Source organism: Pimephales promelas, chromosome 2 (assembly GCF_988280905.1).
Source record: "Pimephales promelas chromosome 2, fPimPro1.hap1.1, whole genome shotgun sequence".
NCBI classification, from domain to species: Eukaryota; Metazoa; Chordata; class Actinopteri; order Cypriniformes; family Leuciscidae; genus Pimephales; species Pimephales promelas.
The window spans coordinates 38863547-38883181 of record NC_142770.1 but is presented as its reverse complement, the minus strand read 5'-3'; the positions used below and the strand labels follow the sequence as shown (position 1 = coordinate 38883181).

Here is a 19635-nt window from a genome sequence, read left to right as displayed (position 1 = left end):
AAAAAAAAAAAACAGACAATAGCAAACATCCCGACTCCCGAGGTCACAATTACAAGAAATACAAACATTAAACACAGTTTATTATAAAGATACTTACAAGTGCAACAGCAAGAAGGCCAGGTCAGCATCGGTTTTGCAGGCTTCACTTTCTTTCAGTTCTCTCTATTCTGAAAAAGCCGGTCCGTTTTCTCTTTCTTTGTTCCTCTGATAAACACTTCCGAGCTTTCTTCTTCTTCTTTTACATCAGCCATCACGAAAACTTGAAGAATTCAATATCTAGCGTTACCTTTTTCTTATAGCTAGCCGGCTCCTGGATGGATGGGGACGTGTACGCATGCGTGTGCGCGTATTGTGCCGTAAAGCAATTCGTTACCTCGCGAGACCTGAAATCTCACGATACTTCCTAACACTGAGGCCGGCGAGCCGCCGGCCTAAAGTTGCAAGGGTGGTTTTGCGGCTCACAGGCACCAGGGGGGTGCGAGATGATCACCATTCAACACGAAATCAGTAATATTAACATTACAATGACTCCAAAGCTGTTCAGTTAAGGTAAAAAAAGTTACTTAGTTCTGCTTTAAGGGAATAACATAGTTTAATATGAAAAAAAAGTCAGGCCACAGCTAAATACCTAAATACTGCAAACTGGGTACCAATAACTGTTCGCTGAATTATTCCAATTCACATGCAGTCAACTCTAACTGGAGCAAAATTATTTAGTGTGGAGTAAGATGTACCATGCAAGTTACCTTTTCTTCTGTTCTTCACACGTATTTTTTAGCCCTTCCTGACTCAAAGACGTGGAGATGGAAGAGGCAGACAGAGATGGAGGAGAGACAGAGCGAGAATAGTGTGAAGAGGTAGAGGTGTTTTTACGTTTAATTTGTCGCACAGATTTAGAGCATGGCAGTGAAAGTGGGGAAGAAAGTGAAGGAAGAATATATGTAGAAGTAGAAGAGGAAGTAGGAGAGAGAGAGAGGTTGGAGAGAGTGGGGAAGACAAAGGAACAAGGTTAAGAACAAATACAGTCTCCTCCACCGCCATTTGACCCTCCGCCGCCGCTTGATCCTCCGCCGCCACTTTATCCGACGCTTGATCCTCCGCTGCCGCTCGACCCTCTGCCGCCGCTCGACCCTCTGCTGCTTGACTCTCCAGTTGCTGTGCTAAGGAGGTTGCTATAATACAAGTTTACTTTAATTTAAAACCTGAACATATTAACAAAGAAATATACATGTATCTTAAAATATTCATAATTGCTAAACCAAAACATTACTTACATTTTGTCAAGATAAATTCATAGGCCCTCCGCATTTTATCCAAAAGAGTTTTAGTGACAGGAGTGGGGTGCAGATGGGTAATTATATCTGCAACCCATTTATTTGAAGCCCTTTTGTCTGAAAATGTTCACCTGAAATGAACAAAAGCAGTTATCACACATTATTAAACCCACTGAATTATTAGAAACTTTAGTACTATATAAAGCAATTTTATTTTAAAAACATTTGATGGAGTTGGAGTACAATGCAAGAAACATTACTCTTAAACTGTACAATCAATGGCCAGTTTCAGATAAGGCCAGAGGTACTCTGCAGTTTCTGTCATTGCGATCATGCCTTACTTAAAGGACTAGTTCACTTTTAAAAAACTTTTGCTGATAATTTACTCACCCCCATGTCATCCAAGATGTCCATGTCTGTCTTTCTTCAGTCAAAAAGAAATGAAGGTTTTTGATGAAAACATTCCAGGATTTTCTCCATATAATGGACTTCAATGGGAACCAAACAGTTCAAGGTCGAAAAGACACTTTCAGTGCAAACTGTTCAAAGGGCTTTAAACGAAACCAGACGAGGAATAAGGGTCTTATCTAGCGAAACTATTGGTCATGTAATAAATAAATAAAAAAGTTTAAGTTTTATAAGCTCAAATGGTCGCCTTGCTCTGTTCTGTGATGAGCGTTCGCGACTCTCCTGTTCAAACTCGTTCATCAAAATGAATGAATCTTTTTTCGAGTCATTTTTGAAATGACCGATTGTTTCGCTTGATAAGACCCTTATTCATCTTCTGGAATCGTTTAAAGCAACCTGGTCTCATTGGAAATACGTACCTCTGCACACTTTTTTGCAGCGCCAGAAATATGTACCAACCGCTACGTATAGCAACAGTTTTGAAACACAAACGTCCACTGGGTTCGCTAAAGAGACTGTAGGCTATGTGACATCGTGATCGACAGTTAAAGGTATGTAATACTCGTATCCCATTATCCTAAAACTGGGTTATTTTAGTGATAAATGTTAAGTGGTACGTGTTCTTTTATTGAATCATGTTTGCTGTAATGGTAAATGGAAAGTTAGAACCATGTGAGTGCTCATGACGTCAGAAGGACAGATATGCGAATGCCTGTGTGATTTAGCTAACGTTAGCAGCTAGCTGAAATTCATCCGCATAGCTAGGCTACATCTCCAGAACCCCGGCAAAGTAGGTATGTTTGTAGCCAGGTGGGTAGTGAGCTAGCGCTTGCTAAGGTATTTTTTTAGCGATACGTTTGCTGTAATGGTAAATGTGACGATAGAATCATGTGTGAGCACTATCGATTAACTCAATGCTCTGTTACGTATCCTGTAGTATGTTTTGTAGTTAACGTTAGGTGGATAACGTTAGTGAGATAAGTTAATGTTAGCTACCCTGTACAGTCTGAACGATTTACACATACAAATATTCAACAAATAAGTGCAAACAAATGCGAGATATTGCATTATGTATATAAGCTTAATCTGCGTCCATATCCAAAGAACTACAAATCGATGTCGACCAATTAAGTTCGTGTTGCCATAATACGGCAATATACAACATGTATACAACATGGTGTAATTATTATTTTTTGTACAGTAGGAATTAGGAAACTATATTCCCGTGTAGCCAATTGCCTTATATCACCAACATTTTTTAAGTGTGCTTGCAGGTACCCGCCACATCAATTAGAGGAGGAAGAGTGACGTTTTTTATCCTATCAAGCAGGTTAGTCTTTCATGTAGCACCAACTTTAGCCATGGCCATGATTGCATGTGACTTATGACTGTGTAGTACTACATTTATTTATTTATTAATTTATTACTACATTTATTTCTTACGGCAAAGATGCCTTATTAATTTCAAAACATTTAAAGTAGGCTATGGACTAATTACGGCCAGGACAGGATGTGTAAACAAGACATGTCCTGGGAAAACAGGACTGTTGGTCACCCTACATGCAGTTTATGTAGTTAGACTAGATGTTTCGGTTCCGTTTCCCAAGCAACTAGCCTACTTTGCCAGGAATTTCTATAGTAAAATGTTTACAGTTCCCTTGCTAAAATATGCTTGGGTACTTTCCTGTTATTCGGACCCCACCATATACCATTTCGGAACTATAGTCATCACTCATTGGTCTTAACCCCAGTGACGGGTAGGTTTAGGGGCGGGGTTAGGGGTAGGCCATCGTGGGCTCCGGATAACAGAAAAGTGCCAACTTTCTTTTAAAATATTTGAAGATCATCTGTAATCTCACTATCTCTCTGCCTTTTGCAGTATAACGCAGACAAGTGAGTTAATTAATGCTAGTTGGTATATCACCAACGAATCACCGGCACCCAATTACCCAGCATTGAAAACATTTATCTATGCACTGCCTTCCTGGGTAGGAAAAGAAACCTTATCACTGATGTTTCCCACCTTAACCATAGACGTTAAACCTTTCAGGAAGTTGTATGCAAACCACTACCCAGATATTTTAATTTGTTTTTATGTGTACTTTGTTTTGTATGGCCCTCAGGTGCAAACAATTAAATAACTTTCAGAGAATCATCTGAACGGCCTATTGTACATCATTGAAAGAAATATGGAGGAGGAATTACACCGTGATCTTGAAGAAATAATGGCTGATTTGGAGGAGATACAGGTATTTTACAGTGCCCTCCACAATTATTGGCACCCCTGTTTAAGATGTGGTCGAAGACTTTTAAAAATTCTCCCTTTTTTTTAAACAACATAGAATCCAAATGCAAAAAAAGAGAAAAATCCAACCTTTTATTTAAGTACATTACTTTGGTGGTAAAAAAAAAAATTACAAATTTAAAAAAATAAAAACTTCAAATCATGTGTCCCACAATTATTGGCACCCCTGATGTTAATACTTTGTACAACCCCCTTTTGCCAACAAGACAGCACTTAATCTCCTCCTATAACATTTCACAAGATTGAAGAACACAGAGAGAGGGATCTTTGACCATTCTTCTTTGCAAAATCTTTCTAGATCATCCAGTATCCTGGGCCCTCTCTTGTGCACTCTCCTCTTTAGCTCACCCCACAGGTTTTCGATTGGATTGAGGTCTGGGGACTGAGATGGCCATGGGAGGACCTTGAGTTTGTGACTGAACCATTTTTGTGTAGATTTTGCCACACGTTTTGGATCATTATCCTGCTGAAAGACCCAATGACGACCCATCTTCAGCTTTCTGGCAGAGGCCATCAGGTTTTTATTTAAAATGTCCTGGTAGTTCAAAGCGTTCATAATGCCATGCACCCTAACAAGGTTCCCAGGGCCTTTGGAAGAGAAACAGGCCCACAGCATCACAGATCCTTCACCATACTTCACGGTGGGCATGAGGTACTTTTCGGCATACACATCTTTTGTTTTACACCAGATCCACTTAGAGTGTTTGTTGCCAAAAAGCTCAATCTTAGTCTCATCCGACCAAAGCACACGATCCCAGATGAAGTCCCAGTGCCGCTTGGCAAACTCCAGACGTTTACGTTTGTCAGTGTTAGTGAGAAAAGGCTTTTTCCTAGCATACCTCCCAAACATCTTGTTGGCATGTAGAGAGCGTCTGATGGTTGTTTTGGAGATTTTGTGACCCCAAGATGCCACTATTTGATGCAATTCTGTGACAGTGAGCTTAGGACTTTTTTTTACTTTCCTTAGCATCCTCCTCACAGTGCGTTGTGGCAAGATAAACTTGGGACCTCTTTCAGCCTTGTTTGTCTCTGTTCCTGTTGTTTTAAACTTCTTAATGATTCCTCTAACTTTAGATATGGGCAATATAAGGTGAGTGGCTATTTTCTTGTAGCCATTGCCTGACTTATAAAGGTCATCACACATCTGCCTTACTTGAATGGTGTGTTCTCTTGTCTTTGCCATGTTGACAAATGGGTAAGAGAATTAGGCCTCTGTGTCATGTCATATTTATACCCCAGGGAAATAGGAAGTCATGAATTACTAATTAAAAGTTCCTAGATATCCTGACCAACATTAGCAACTACAGAAAATATATATTTTTTTAAAAATCAATTACATTTTTCAGCGGAATTGTTAGGGGTGCCAATAATTGTGGGACACAGGATTTGAAGTTTTTATTTTTCTAAATTTTTACATTTTTTACTTGTAATGTACTTGAATAAAAGGTTGGATTTTTCTCTTTGTTGCATTTGGGTTCTATGTTGTTTAAAAAAAAGGGAGAATTTTTAAAAGTCCTCAACCACATCTTAAACAGGGGTGCCAATAATTGTGGAGGGCACTGTATATAAAAATAAGTATGTAGCACGCATTCTGCATCAAGCAGTAGTTTACTAATGTGTGAAAAGAAAAATTAATCATTGGAATTTGGTACCACTGTTTGTATTTTTTGCAACTTCCATAAATGATATTCTGAATCATGTTATTGTTCTACCTCTTAAAAATGTATATACTGTATATTATCTCTAGCGTTATATTTTGCCAATAAACTAAAATCGAAACCATTATATGGCTTTTTGCCTTCATAAAACAGCAAAAAACTTTAAGAATAGGCATTCTGTGTGCACAATATCTCAGATTAATAGAAACAACAGAAGAGAAATTAATATTTTTAAATAAAAATCTATAAGAAAGTGAGACATTGTGGCTTGATTTGTTTTATTAATATTAATTTTTCATGACCAAAATAACATTATTCAATGTGAAGAGACTACAGGTTACAAGCATCATATATTTAAAAAATACAATAATAAAAAAAACCATTGTTGTAAAGGTTGTTTCAGATCAACACCTGCAATTGACCACTAGGTGTCACCATGGAGACGGGTGTCGGATTGATTCGAAGCCTCGAATCAATATAGCACATTTGCTTCATCTGTTTCATTGCTTCACAAAGCCTCGATCTGCCCATCACTACAACAAACACCTGGCTCCAAAATATTTAATTTCATTGGCTGGATCGTACAAGACCGCCGAGCTTCTCATCGATGGTTGGCCAGTTTACATGTCAGTCAGAAGCACTAGCCTGAGTGGGCGGTTCTTGTCGGTTGTGAATGACAATGCGTATGTTGACGGACGCTGTGATGCGAGAGTCGAGAAATATACATTTAATTAATTAAATTCTCTCAGTGAGTGATGGTGTGTACAATGCAAGGAAATAAAAACATTCGGGGCTTTACTGAAAACAGCCCCCTTAGCCCACCCCTAGCGCCGCCCCTGTCTGCGATATTCTGTTGAAAATGGAGTTTAATCGCCCTCCTGTGGTGAACTGTGTGAATTACACTGCTGAACCGTATTCAGAGCGCCAGAGGAAAACTGCACTAAACTCTGCACTTACTTTGCATTTATTTCACATTGTTTGATAAATTATTAATTTAAATCGACATAGTAAAAAAAAAAAATCTAGAAAAGTTTGCTTTTGTTTAATGGAAATATATTCTTATATCTGTAATATCAATTTAAAGACTCACGTCTAAACGCCCTCCTGTGGTGAATTGTGTGCATTACACTGCTGTTAATTATCTCATTTCTGTTAAAACCTTTTATTAAATTATTTGCATTGATTAAAATCCTTTGATAAATAATTGAAAACCTCTGGCAAACATGTAGTTTTAAAATGAAATATATTGTTGGATGTATAAACTAAGGGAAAATTATGAAAATTGATTGTATCATTCTCTGTGTATTGTATACTGCCTCCCTATTTGTTAAAATAAACAAATACATTATGTAATTTTAAAAAGTCCAATGTCTTGATCGAACTGTGGTGAATTCATGTGAATTACACTCCTGTTAATTATTTCTACCTAAAAATGTCTACCTACTTCTAGTTAATTCAAGTCAAAGGAAAACTTTGCATTACATTATTTTACATTGATTTCGTGTTAAATAAATCGTTCGTTACCACATGAAACATATGACCCCTTTTATTTATGGTATAATAGTTGTACGTACTTTTAAATTTGAATTGAAAACGCCCTCCTGTGGTAAAATGTATTAATTACACCACTGAAACATTTTTTCTACAGCAGCAACTCTAGAGGAAAACTAGCTTGATTAAGAATTATTCTTATAAAGCCGTTGATTCAGACGTTTTAATAACAGAAAAAAATATAAGCGCAACAGAATAAAATATGCAGCGAGATCATTTTAATGTTATTTTAAGTTATTTTGTGTTCAATGTAACAAAATATGGACTTTAATCCACGATGTAGTATTTGTTGGCAAATGTAAAACCTAAAGATGAAGCGACTTTGCTGTCACCCGGTGTCTTATTTAGGCTTATTTTAGAATGCTCTAAATTACAGTTTTTCCACATTAATTTCTATGGGTGCCTATTTTTGACCCAAATACAAGATTAAGAAGGTTTTTTTTCCACCCACTTAAAATTGTAGAATTGAGTCAAAAAAATATCGTGTGTGTTCAGGAGGCAAACTTAGGAAAAGCAGCCAAGTCTTGTACCGCTCAGGTCAAGGGAAGTATATTTTAAAAATAAATCAAAACTATTTTGATTTGTCCAGAATACGGTTTTAGGGTTAAGACGAACATTTGTTTTTATCTGGACGCCCTCCTGTGGTGAACTGTGTGAACTACACTGCTGTCATTTTACCCATAAACATTTTAAGATTTGAGTCAGCGGAATAGATAAATCGACTCTGCAAGAATTCTGGTGTGTGTTCACGTGAAATGAAAAAAGTTCAAACGAATATTATTCTCTCCACGAGCCAAAGGTAACGTTAAGTTAGAGTATAATTTAATATTGAACCAAACATGAATGACGAGTCACGCAGGTCCTGTGCTACTCCGCAGCGGTAAGACCAGAACCAGTATAAAATAGTCCGAATATAAACGCTTATTATAGGTGTACCACAGTGATTCAGGATAAGACAAAGCACGATTTGGACAACTGATACATGAATTGTGTGAATTACACTGCTGCAACTTATTTCTACAGCTGTGACTGCAGTCAGAGGAAAACTTTGAGTTACAATATTTTGTAACATTTAATAAATTGTTGGTTGCCATGTGACGCAGTAAAACATCTGGCAATTACCTTTCAAATTTTCTATAATATATTTTGCATCCGCGATCAGGGGCGGTTCTAGGGTGAGTGGATATCTGGGGCTTAACCCAGAGAAATCCATGTGTCACGATACAAGGAATAAACTTTAAATAACATTTTTATATTTTTTAACAAGGTGAATATTTCTTGCTAATTAAAATTAAAAATCACAATGCCACGCACCCTCTTCTTTCCTTGCTGACTCATCTCATGGTAAAATAGCAAGTTCAGCTCTATTATTGTTTTAATAAATAGCATTTACTTAACAACATGATTTTTGTGAGAATAGATAAAAAGAGGTGACTAAAGCATCTCCGTCTCCAGATTTGCAAGCTCCCTATGGTGGCTGAAACAGAGCAGAATTTTGCAAGCTTTTTTGCCTCCTTTTCTGCAGCCGTCCAAACTCCATCCGCCGGACCACACTCTTATGGACGTGGCCTAAACTTCCAAACACCAGAATTATTCATTTACAATTGTAACCAAGTTGATAAATGCGATCTACAAGTGGTTGATATTTCAATAGTTTGGAGTAGTAACACATATCCATATACAGGTCAAAACAGCAGGCCACCTCAAACATACACACAGATTTCATAACCTCATTTACAATCACAATATCAGGAGTATTTGGGATGTTTTTAAAAGACTCACTGTCAGATGTATTTTGATGAAACCAACTTAACTTGTACAGTACTATGCTAATGAATCTTAATACCATGTCCACAGATTACCTTGTTCAAGTCCTTTGCAACCAGATCAACTAAACGGTCGTGTCTGGCCACATACAGTCCTTTATAATTGTAGCATCCATTTAATATGTGAGCAACCGTTTCATGCTCCTGCTGAGTTGGATGTAATATGCAGTAGGGTTCATGTTTTGATGGGTACCATGTTGCCAGATTGTACTTTGTTGGGAGACACTGTAATCTTGCTTTAATCATGAATCCTTTAATATCATCTGAAATTGAAGAGTTTTTCAGTACAGAATGAGACACTGAATGGTCAGCGAATTGAAGTAATGCAAGTTTTCCTTGTAGTCTGAGGCCCGTCCAGCGCTGTCCGTTCTGGGTTTGTCTGAGATGAAGAATTGAAGCTCTCGCATGCTTAATCTGTAGTTGGTGAGGTGTACTGTCGTTATTGAGGATCGCCAAGGTGGAAACCAGCGGATTGGTGATTATGTTATCGTCGAGTGCAACTACTTCTCCGTCGGGTCCAAGCCAGGACAGCTGTATTCCTATACGGCCACAGAGCTCGTTTAAGTCCAGCCAATCAGAGCGCACTCCAAATCCGTCTAACTTTCCGTTCTGCTTTAGTTTAAATCCAAGAAACTGAGGCTCGTTGGTGGAAGCGGCAGACGCTGTAGATGTAAAAACAGCGATTCACGTGCTAATTCTCTAACAGTTGTATCGTCATTATTGAGCATATTTAGAAGATGTCCTGTTCTAGAAGCGGTGTAAAGCCATTCGATGTTTGGGGCGCCGAGGCCTCCGTCTCCACACGGCTGGAAGATAATATCCCGAGTTGTACGGCTATTAAGACAGAACCATTTCCTCACCATCTTTACCGTTTCATCGTTCATCAATGTGCATTGTGGAATATGTACGTTTGGGAAAAGATGTTGAATTTTAGCCGCTGCAATCAGCCTGATGGCTTCAACTTTCATCATTATGGGGAGTGGGGCATAGTGGAGTGTACTCGTGACACAGCTCTGTGATCTGTTCCTCCCAATCACCACTGATGTTAAATTTATGTCCCAGATAAGGATAGGTTTCATGGCGTTCTGCATTAATGAAAAGGCAGGGGGTTTATCAGACTTTGCTCTATATAACATCTGTTTCCTCCACTGCGTCTTGTTGGAAATTACACTTTCATGATCTCTTGAAGAGATTTCCACATGGTCCGCATAGCCTTGCACTGGGTTTGGAGACCTGCAGGCGCGCACTGGCACAGCCACTTCATCCAGGAGTTAATCGCCAGAATGTAATTGATGGCACTCCACGGGCACCCTGTTTTGATTCCCATTTTAAGTGGTATGGGGACAGTTAGGGCGCTTCCACATATTACTTGGATGTAAGAATTATTATAAACATCTTTAATTATGTCCGCATATAGCTAGTCCTATTTCGTCCAAAACATGATCTCATGGGGTAATGTGCCAAATGCATCACGAAAATCCAAAAAGACGACGAAGAGCTCGGTAGACGAGTGTTTGAAGTCATCTATTCCCGTTTTAAGACAGAAGACATGTTCATTCATCCCCTGCTTATTGATATAAGCTTTTTGCTTTGGTGAAAGTATTTCCGTTTCTACTAGCCAAGGAAGTATTCTTGCCAGTATAGACCCCTTTTGCGCCGACGTCACAGTTACGTCACGGCACTAGCTGGAGGCAAAACAAAGTGAAAACTGGAGGCGGCCAATACAAACCAGCACAGATTCGGCAACATAATAAGGAGCTTAAATAATTGTTACTATTATTAAACGTCATCTTGTTGTGTTGTTTGGTGCAAGAATTGATGAAAAATGAATATGCTGTATCTGGAACTTTATTTCTAGAAAATATTCACATGATTAAAATCGCACTGTAATGTCACTCTTTATATTGTCGTGGTCTCGGCAGAACTGCGGATCATACACACAAGTCTTGTACAGGACCATATAGGCATCTAAAGATTTATATGCCCTCAGTTTCTCTTTACGATCGGTTTCTCTATAAGGTAGGTGTAGAAGTCAGGCCACTCAACCGAGGTAATGTACGTTAATCCTGTCAGATCATCCATGCATTGAGTGAGCGTGTAGGCGGCTACAGGTCGGCCAATCTGGTTCCGTCCGTTAAAAATAACTTTTGGAAATAACAATCGCGGTCCTGGACACTGAGTGACCTTACTCATTAAGATAATATCAGATTTTCTCCAGTCATTGTTAAAAAACAAGCTAACAATCCTTGCTAACTAGCGTTAGTGAAGCGGCCAGAGGGAACTTTCTGCCTCCCTCTAAGCTCCGCCCACAAAAAAAACGTCACCGTGTTTACCAACTGTAAAAGGGTCTATACACTTCATAAACACTTCAGATAGACTGCAGGTAACAGGGAAATATCTCTCCAGGTAGACGGAGCGTCAGGAATATCATCTTTTTTGGGAATACGGTGGATCAGGGCCCCTTTCCATGATTCTGGAACTTTACCATTTTCCAGACAGATGTTAAATATATTGGTCAGAATTGGGCACACCGTTTGTTTGTTATTTTTCAGTGTTTCATAGGTCACGCCATCAAGTCCACTTGCTTTATTATTGGGGAGATCATTGACCACTTTCTCCACTTCAGTGACAGTGAACAGTCAGGGTTCTCAAGTTTGAGCAAAAGCTTGGAGTGAGATCACACGCGGTTAGGGGAGTAGCCATAATGAAGCCCCGCCCCACCCATCCCCGCCCCCAATTTTACCCATTGTTCATAATTAACCAGAACAAATTAAAATTATAACAATTAGTAAATCTGATAAATGACAGAGCAATTCATCACATCAAATACTCTTTAATGCAGTATTACAAATATAGCTAACCAAAAATATAACAAATTGCTCCAAACAGTTTCAAACAAATCTTTAAAAATTGCATTTTGATTTTTGAATGCGTCTTCTATCTAGACGAATGATTTATTGTGTGGTGGGACATTGAGAACAAATGGACAGATTAGAGTGCACCACCTCTTCCACTGTCTCCTCCTCTAATCTGGCAACCTTTTTAGGGGGCTTACCCTTTGGTGCCCAAAATGACAAAATATCTTTCTGCTTTTTTCCTGACATCTTTGAAAAATACAAATGCAACATTATGACAATGATTAAATATTACCCAGAGCAATCTGCTGTAATACATCCTTAATGTAACTAGAAAGACTATTAATATTACGGTATAATATAATTTAAAATAAAATCAGTAAATCTTCATTCCTTTCCATACCCACTAACATTTCTATTAGTTTCAGATAACGTAAGATAGCCAAACTGAGCCTGGTTGCAAAGTAGTTGTAGAGTTTTTGACTGCATCAATAATAATGTACGATGGGCTACATATTAAATGTTCTAGCCCAAAAATGTTAGACGAGCTTCTTCCAACTTACCTTCTTCTCCATCACGACACATGTGTTCGCGCGATGTTGTTGGTTACCTAGTAACGAACGTACGGTGGCCGAGGATGTTCCGTCCATTTCCGTGTGTTCGCGCTACTGAATGACATGTCATGTATAGATCAGTGGTGCACGCAGAGCGCATATACAGTATGTTGCCTAGTAACGAACGCAATCTGGCGGAGATACGCGCTGGTGGCAGGAAACTTCACTTTGTTTGCCTGCGCCTCGTATACAACGTTAGAAAGCTTTCAGCCAGGACAACTTGGTTGGCATTGCCTTTTCAGCGTGAGAAATACACAGTGTGGCGTGTGAGCGTGTGAACCGGTCGAAATGCGTGTGTCTCACGGCCAATGCGTGAGACTTGAGAACCCTGGAACAGCGAAGTGTTAGGTTGGCTAAATTGTACAGGGAAGAATGATAGACACACCTTCAAGCCTCACAGGCGCGCATTTAGAAGTGTAGTAGTTCTGCACAGATGGCACATTATCCGCGCTAACTGGTACACTTGGGTATGTACTGTTGTTAAGAATAATCTTGATTGCTCTAGATTTTCTATTCTGCCATAGATATGCAAGTTTATCTTTGCCCACCTGCTTTTGTGTATGGGTTTCACTCCGTGGCGCTCCCAGTGCTGGCTGAACAATGTCCTGTGAAAAACGCAACTCCGCCTCGATCCAGCCGGCAAGGGAGTCCGCGGTTTGGGTCTCAGGGAGGCCTCTGCTGACTCGCAGCATTCTCTTCAATACACGGACTGTGAACTTCAGGAAAGGTAGTCCAAACTGTCTTACATTTCACACACACACCAGCAATGATAGATTGAGTCTTCTGTACGTGTTCTTTGGTCACAGTTATGTCTTCAGTAGTGCTTCTGCTCGATCTTGTACATCGGCCAGGTTGAGGTCTCTTGTCTGCTTGTTACACAGGTTGGTGAGGGCTTCTGGTAGATCCGGCATGACAGCCTTTGGCACACAGGACGCTGCGTACTCTTCCACAACAGACAGGACTACTGGTTTGATGATCTGCTCCTCTTGTGTGCGGCATTGCGAGAGGTTGTTGTAGAGTTGGGCTTGCTCAGCAGCGGTCAGAGGGGGGCAGAATGACCTTTCCAAGATTTTCCTTTTTTATATTGCTGAGAGTTGTTAAAAATGAAGTCCTTGCCCTGCTGATACTCCACTTTCTTTAAAGAGTCCTCTCTTGGGGTGGCCCACGTGCACTTGTTGGATGTTACAGCTATCTCTTCTTTTCTTCATTGTTATGCTGCCATATGCTGAACAACACACGACACATGGGAGCCGCTCTCACCAAGTCCAGCTGTGCGATTGCAGTCGGCTCCCAACACAAACCCCTCAGATAACAGATCACTCGAAATTGTCATTTAGACGCATGCATTTTCTGTAAAGCTGCTTTGAAACGATATGTATATGTGTATAAAGCTTGCCGCAAAGCAAAAGAAAAAATGTGTCCGGGAAAAAATACTCGAGGAGATATTTTAATAGTTTCAAGTGTTTACTGAGTGTGTTGGCTGCAAAGATGATTATGCACTCAAAGAAATGGTTTTGTGGCACTGTTCTTTATACCCAAATATGTTTTGTTAAAGTAACACACATATTTCTTTCTTTTGAAATATTTTACACATTTTTTCTATCTTTGCCTCACGTTACATACTTCATATAGGAACATCTCACGGCACGAATGTACCAATGTCTCCTGTTTAACTTAAATGCTAATTCTTTGCATTGTGATTTTATTTTCTGTTTTAGGTGCTCTTACTCAGCAGATGGGGACAGACGCCGTCACCCGATTCACATGTGCCAGACCGGGCTTTCATGTTTAATGCACTGGATTGGTTGTCCTTTCGCGATCGCGATACATAGGTGAAGCTGTCTCTTTAATTGCCCACTTTGCTTGGGTGTGCGTCCCGCTCAGGAAATTCGATAGCTGACTTTTTAGAGGCCTTTAGGTAGCCTAAAAATATTAATTGTCCATTTTCAATCATGGACATACGACATTGGCTCAAGAAAGCTCAAAGCTCCACATCACAACAAGACGAAATGACACCGCCTGCCTTCGCTCTCACCGCAGGACACCCATTCAAACACCGGCGATAAACCCCAGCAAGTGCCGCGGCCGATCGAGTGACCAGCATTTGACTGTCTTAATGAGTGAGTCATTTAATCTTTAAATCAGCTGTTTAAATGGACTGATTCATTGTCGTCAGAAACTATACGTCTAAAATGTAGTCAGTTTCATTTTCAATACTTCACACATTTGCAATACTGCTGATATTTGGGGGAAAAGCACTCTGTGTGTAACATTTATTAACTATATTATATGATATAAATGTAAAGCACAAAAGCTCGTACAGGGACATAGGCTACTCGATCATGCAGATCACATATAGTTTAACATAACAGCAATTACAATATTGTCGTAGACACTAGGTATCGCTCAGCCCTATTTTGAGCACCCTCACTATTTTCAGAAGCACCCTCAGTGATTTGGTTCCAGAACCGGGCCTGCCCTCTGCTGGTACAACACACACACATTCAGGATCAATAGTTGCTCTAAAACTCCAACATTTTTGAGTTTATACTGTGCGTTTATACAAATAAAAAGGTTAATCTATGAATGAGAAAGTGTAATTTGCTGTGAAATAAAAGGTGTTTCACTGCCGCCTCATCAGGTCTGTCAGAGGATGGTTGAAATCTAAATGAACTAACAGTGAAGTCACTGTATCTTCAGTCTCTGTTGATTCTGTTGACTGTGAGTCTCTGTAGTGGATCCTTATTCACCATCAGATGATCAGCAGAACATCAGACTGTCATCTATAACTAAAATAAAACACACACAGTCACATATGCAGTATGAGATATTACATCTGTCACATCTTTTCATAAGAAAACTAACTAGATAATCTATAATAATTCCTTCTCCAACATGATAATATAGCTTCTATCTGATGCTCAGTCACTTTACAAAATCAAAAGCACATGAAAGGTCACTTTCACACAACGGACAGCTGATCCAGAACCAGCTGAAATCATCATTACACTCACTACAGATTTAATATCAGTTGATAACCAAATCTCAGATTATCACACACATAAGGCGTCTTTAAACAGAAAAAGCAGCACAGAAACCACAGGCGTCACTTTTGTTAGCGTGTCAGGCAGGTCGCGTGTGTGTGTGTGTGTGTGTAATATCGTCCTCAAGAAGATGATTTCTGGAATATAATATAACACAGTGACGTGAATAAGCATTTACCGTATCTGAGAGAAATGTAGCGGCGTGTTGATCTGCCAGTCTCTTCAAAGGAAGATTACTAACAGCCAAAGCCAATCGATTACACACACGACGACTCTGTTATTTTGCTGGTTTGCTTCACGATGTGAGTACAGGACTCATTTACTTTATTGTCTCTTGTTGGCTGACATGTTTTAATTTGGCTAAAACAATATGGAGCTCGGCCTATATGTGTTGTCTTCCGCTTCTTGACTGTCGCGCCGCGCGTTTGGTTGTCATGACAATGGCATAGTTTAGAGCGGCACAAGTTGGCGCTCATTTACACTGAACCAAAACAATATCAGAGTCATCTTTGACACTAGCGGCTGAGGCGGGTCAGGCCGGCATATTCTCAGTTTGCTTTTATGCGGCATTGTGTCTTTACACAGAACTTTGAGCAGACACAGAGCCGCTTTAGAGCAGCCTTAACTCGGCTGTGTAAAGATGCCTATAGAGACAGTTCAAGGGGAAAAGATGAACATAACATTCATATTATTCTCACAATCAGTCACAACAGTATGAGCAGAATTACACTCATATTAAACAGTTTAAAGTCCAGAGACCGACAGAAACTGAAGCTGAATTTAAGACTCATTATCTGATGATCTCAGACACAATCTCCACACACACACACACACACACAAACACTAGGGGTTGAACCGACTAGTCGATTAGTCGACCTTAATGCAATGCCGTGACGCTTTTAGCTTGACGTCGACTAGTCGCGTTGATCATGTGACACTATATGATTGCGCTAATTTTGATAGTATATGGCCGCGTTGCAGACGACAACAGATGAAGAGCCTAGAGGGTCATTGCAGCAAGAAAGCAGCATTGGTACATAAAGCGTATGGAAATACTTTACTAACGTAGCACCACTATATTGTTGAAAACGAAAGTAAGCATGACGCACGCTCACTGTTTTACCGGGAAATGAAAGCAGTCTCTTTTAAAATCATTCAAACAGCCTATTTTTCCCCATATATTTATTTAAACATATTAATGCATTTCTAATTCACCCGCAATCAATTGGAATATTACTTTGTATTACTTAGATCCATCACTAACGTGCAGATGTGAATTTATAGTTTTTTTTTTCTTTTCATCCTAAATGATGATGTAAACAACGGGCTGTTTAGCTTCATCTGGCCACTTCACCTGTTTCTGTGATCTGATTGCTATCCGATCGTGAAAACACCAGGTGTAAGCTAAATGCCCTCCGAAACGCATTGGAGACGGATTTATGCTCAAACCACTTCATGAGGAGGTCTGGGACGCTTTAAAGACGAAACTGGACACATACATGCATCTGGTTGTTGAAATCGCATATGTAAATTGGACTTCTCCCAAAAATGCTGAAATAAAACGCGTGAGAGCAGCCTATGCTATTATTTTCATGATGAAGCTATAACACGCACCGCAGCTGAGCATCTATCCATAAAGCCAACGTGCAAACTATAGTAAATCAAAGTGAAAGTAAGTCACAGACGCTTAACACACAATCATCTTCGTTAAAAGTAAAGAAACAAAATTATCTTACCAGTGCTGTCTCTCTCAGTGCGGTCTTTGAGTTTGAAATTAGCTGATGATAAAAAAAGCTCATTACTGTTGCTACCGGTGATGAGAACTCCGTTAAATCTGCATATAGCGCGTTGTTTGAAAATCGGATTTATATCCATTTTGCGAAACATATTTATGTGACCAGGTGTAAATGGAATCGTTTTGATAAATCAGATCAGTAAAAACGCATAGTCTCCAGGTGTAAACGGCCCCATTATGAGCTGTCAGCGTCACTTTCTGTTAATTGCAAATTGTGGCATGTTGCAAATCTGTCTCATCTCTTGTGTTTTTATGAATGACGTCAGCGACTAGTCGACGTCGACTCGACTTTGATGTCATAACAGTCGACTTCAAAAAATCTGAAGTCGTTCAACCCCTAACACACACACACACACACACTAGTTTGTTACTGAACTTGAACCTTTATTATTATTTCTAGCGAGTAAAACAAGTAAAACAGAGATTTGAACTTTAAATGAAAATATGATGATGAAAACTGTTAAGAACTATTCTTACTCTAGTGTCTCCAGTTTATAATGTGGATCATCCCTCAGATCCTCCAGCTGGTTCACTCCTGAGTCTCCTAGATTATTATTATACAGATGCAGTTCTCTCAGGTGTGAGGGGTTTGATCTCAGAGCTGAAGCCAGAGCAACACAACCTTCATCTGTGACTCCACACTCCCACAACCTGTAGAGAACAATGACGCACATTAAGCCTATATCCAGAGATAAACATAACACTTAAACTATAAATAACATAATGCTGTCAATATGAAATATACATCTCATACTCATGCGTGTGTGTGAGAGAGAGAGAGAGAAGTATATGTATGTGTGTGTGTGTGTGTGTGTGTGTGTCAGTGGCACAGCCATCACACACACACACACACACACACACACACAATCATTACAACTGCACATTTTTTTGGGTATAAATAGCCTAATGTATTGTGAAGCAATATTTTCATCAGTGTGTTATATTTACCCCAGGGCGTTATTTACCTTTATAATGGCACTGCTTTAATTTTACCTTATTAAATGTATGCATCATCTTTCATGTCAAATTCTTACATTTGATCAATAAATTCAGTTAAAATGGGGCTGTTACCAATTAAATTATATTATATAGTCTAAACACTGCAAAATTGCAACTACAATAAATGAAGAGTTCAGATGCAAAAGCCTCTAAATGCCATTTGAAATTTTCTTCTTTAATGATGATTTTTATCAAACTTGTATATTTAAGTTCAGTAATTTCACTTAAATAACAATTAATAGGTAATTATCATTGCCATTTAAGTGAAACCACTGAACTTAAATATACAAGTTTGATAAAAATCATCATTAAAGAAGAAAATTTCAAATGGCACTTAGAGGCTTTTGCATCTGAACTCTTCAAATAGACTAATGTTATGAGATTGATGTTTTAAATAAATGTTTAAATATATACAAGAAAACTTAAATAATACTTATTTACACGTGTATGTGTGTGTGTCTGTGTGTGTTTGTGTGTGAGAGAGAGTGAAACAGACCAACTAAGGGAAAAAAGCATTGCAGTAAATCGCGCTGATTAAATCTAACGATCGTTTATCTTATCATGTCAAACCATGCAAATTATCCTTTGTTCTCAAATTGTTAATGTTCAACGTCAGCATTGCGTGACTACATGTAATGTCCTTCTGATATTATCCTTTGTGTTGGCATGGGCCGTTGCAGTCTCTTTCCCCAAACTCTCAGTCAGAGTCTTCTGCACGTTACAGCGGTGAGTCTCCAGGTGTCTCTGGTGATTGTCTTTTGAACCTTTCTGGATCCACCGTCAAATTAATTAGTTTAATTATATCCAATGCTGTGAGAAAAGGCTATAAATCTCCACCTCCTGCATCTATACACTATCTACATATTAACCCTTCAGGCGCCAGAGGTTTTTTCGTAAAACGTTCGATTTTGACATCTTAATTTCATAAGGCTTTATTTTAAAAGTAAAAAATTAATTGATTCTGTAAATTAGAGGGAAATGTAATCCCTACATAAACTTTTGGTCATCCTTAATATTTCTCTAATTTGCATATTATGACACTCTGATTCCATGTATGAGGCACAGCACATATATATATATATATATATATTATTCATATGACACACAAACACAAGTAGACAAAACCTGTTTAGTTCAAAAGATCACTTGCGACGGCAAGGCACAGATCATGAGTAAGATGATACGAGCGCGGTATGCAGTATGCACACTATTGCGACTCCTCACCCTGCCTTCACGTTGCCCCCTATCTGTACTATGAACACTTCGACCTCGTCTAACATACCCAGTGATAATAGACAGACTCCAC

At 39.1% G+C, this 19635-nt stretch overlaps 1 protein-coding gene and 1 long non-coding RNA gene across 4 annotated transcripts in view; both read right to left on the bottom strand.

Moving 5' to 3' along the window:
• Positions 1 to 340: 340 nt before the first annotated feature.
• LOC148997359 (uncharacterized) lies at positions 341 to 13167 on the bottom strand. The gene is made up of 3 exons (XR_016147187.1): positions 13040 to 13167; positions 1275 to 1405; positions 341 to 1172 (listed from the first exon to the last, which is right to left on the bottom strand). It is a non-coding gene; the product is annotated as an uncharacterized LOC148997359 (long non-coding RNA).
• Positions 13168 to 14154: 987 nt separating this feature from the next.
• Positions 14155 to 19635, bottom strand: part of LOC120469877 (protein NLRC3-like) — a 57456-nt gene continuing 51975 nt past the window's right edge. For 2 of the 3 annotated variants that reach the window (XM_089122318.1, XM_089122319.1), the window contains exons 9-10: positions 17808 to 17981; positions 14155 to 15280 (exon numbers count right to left, since the gene is read on the bottom strand). In XM_089122318.1, coding sequence (XP_088978444.1) covers positions 15271 to 15280; positions 17808 to 17981 — 184 coding nt within the window. In that variant the 3' untranslated portion in view covers positions 14155 to 15270. The remainder of the gene's footprint in view (positions 15281 to 17807; positions 17982 to 19635) is intronic. The other variant, XM_089122322.1, reaches the window with a different exon arrangement.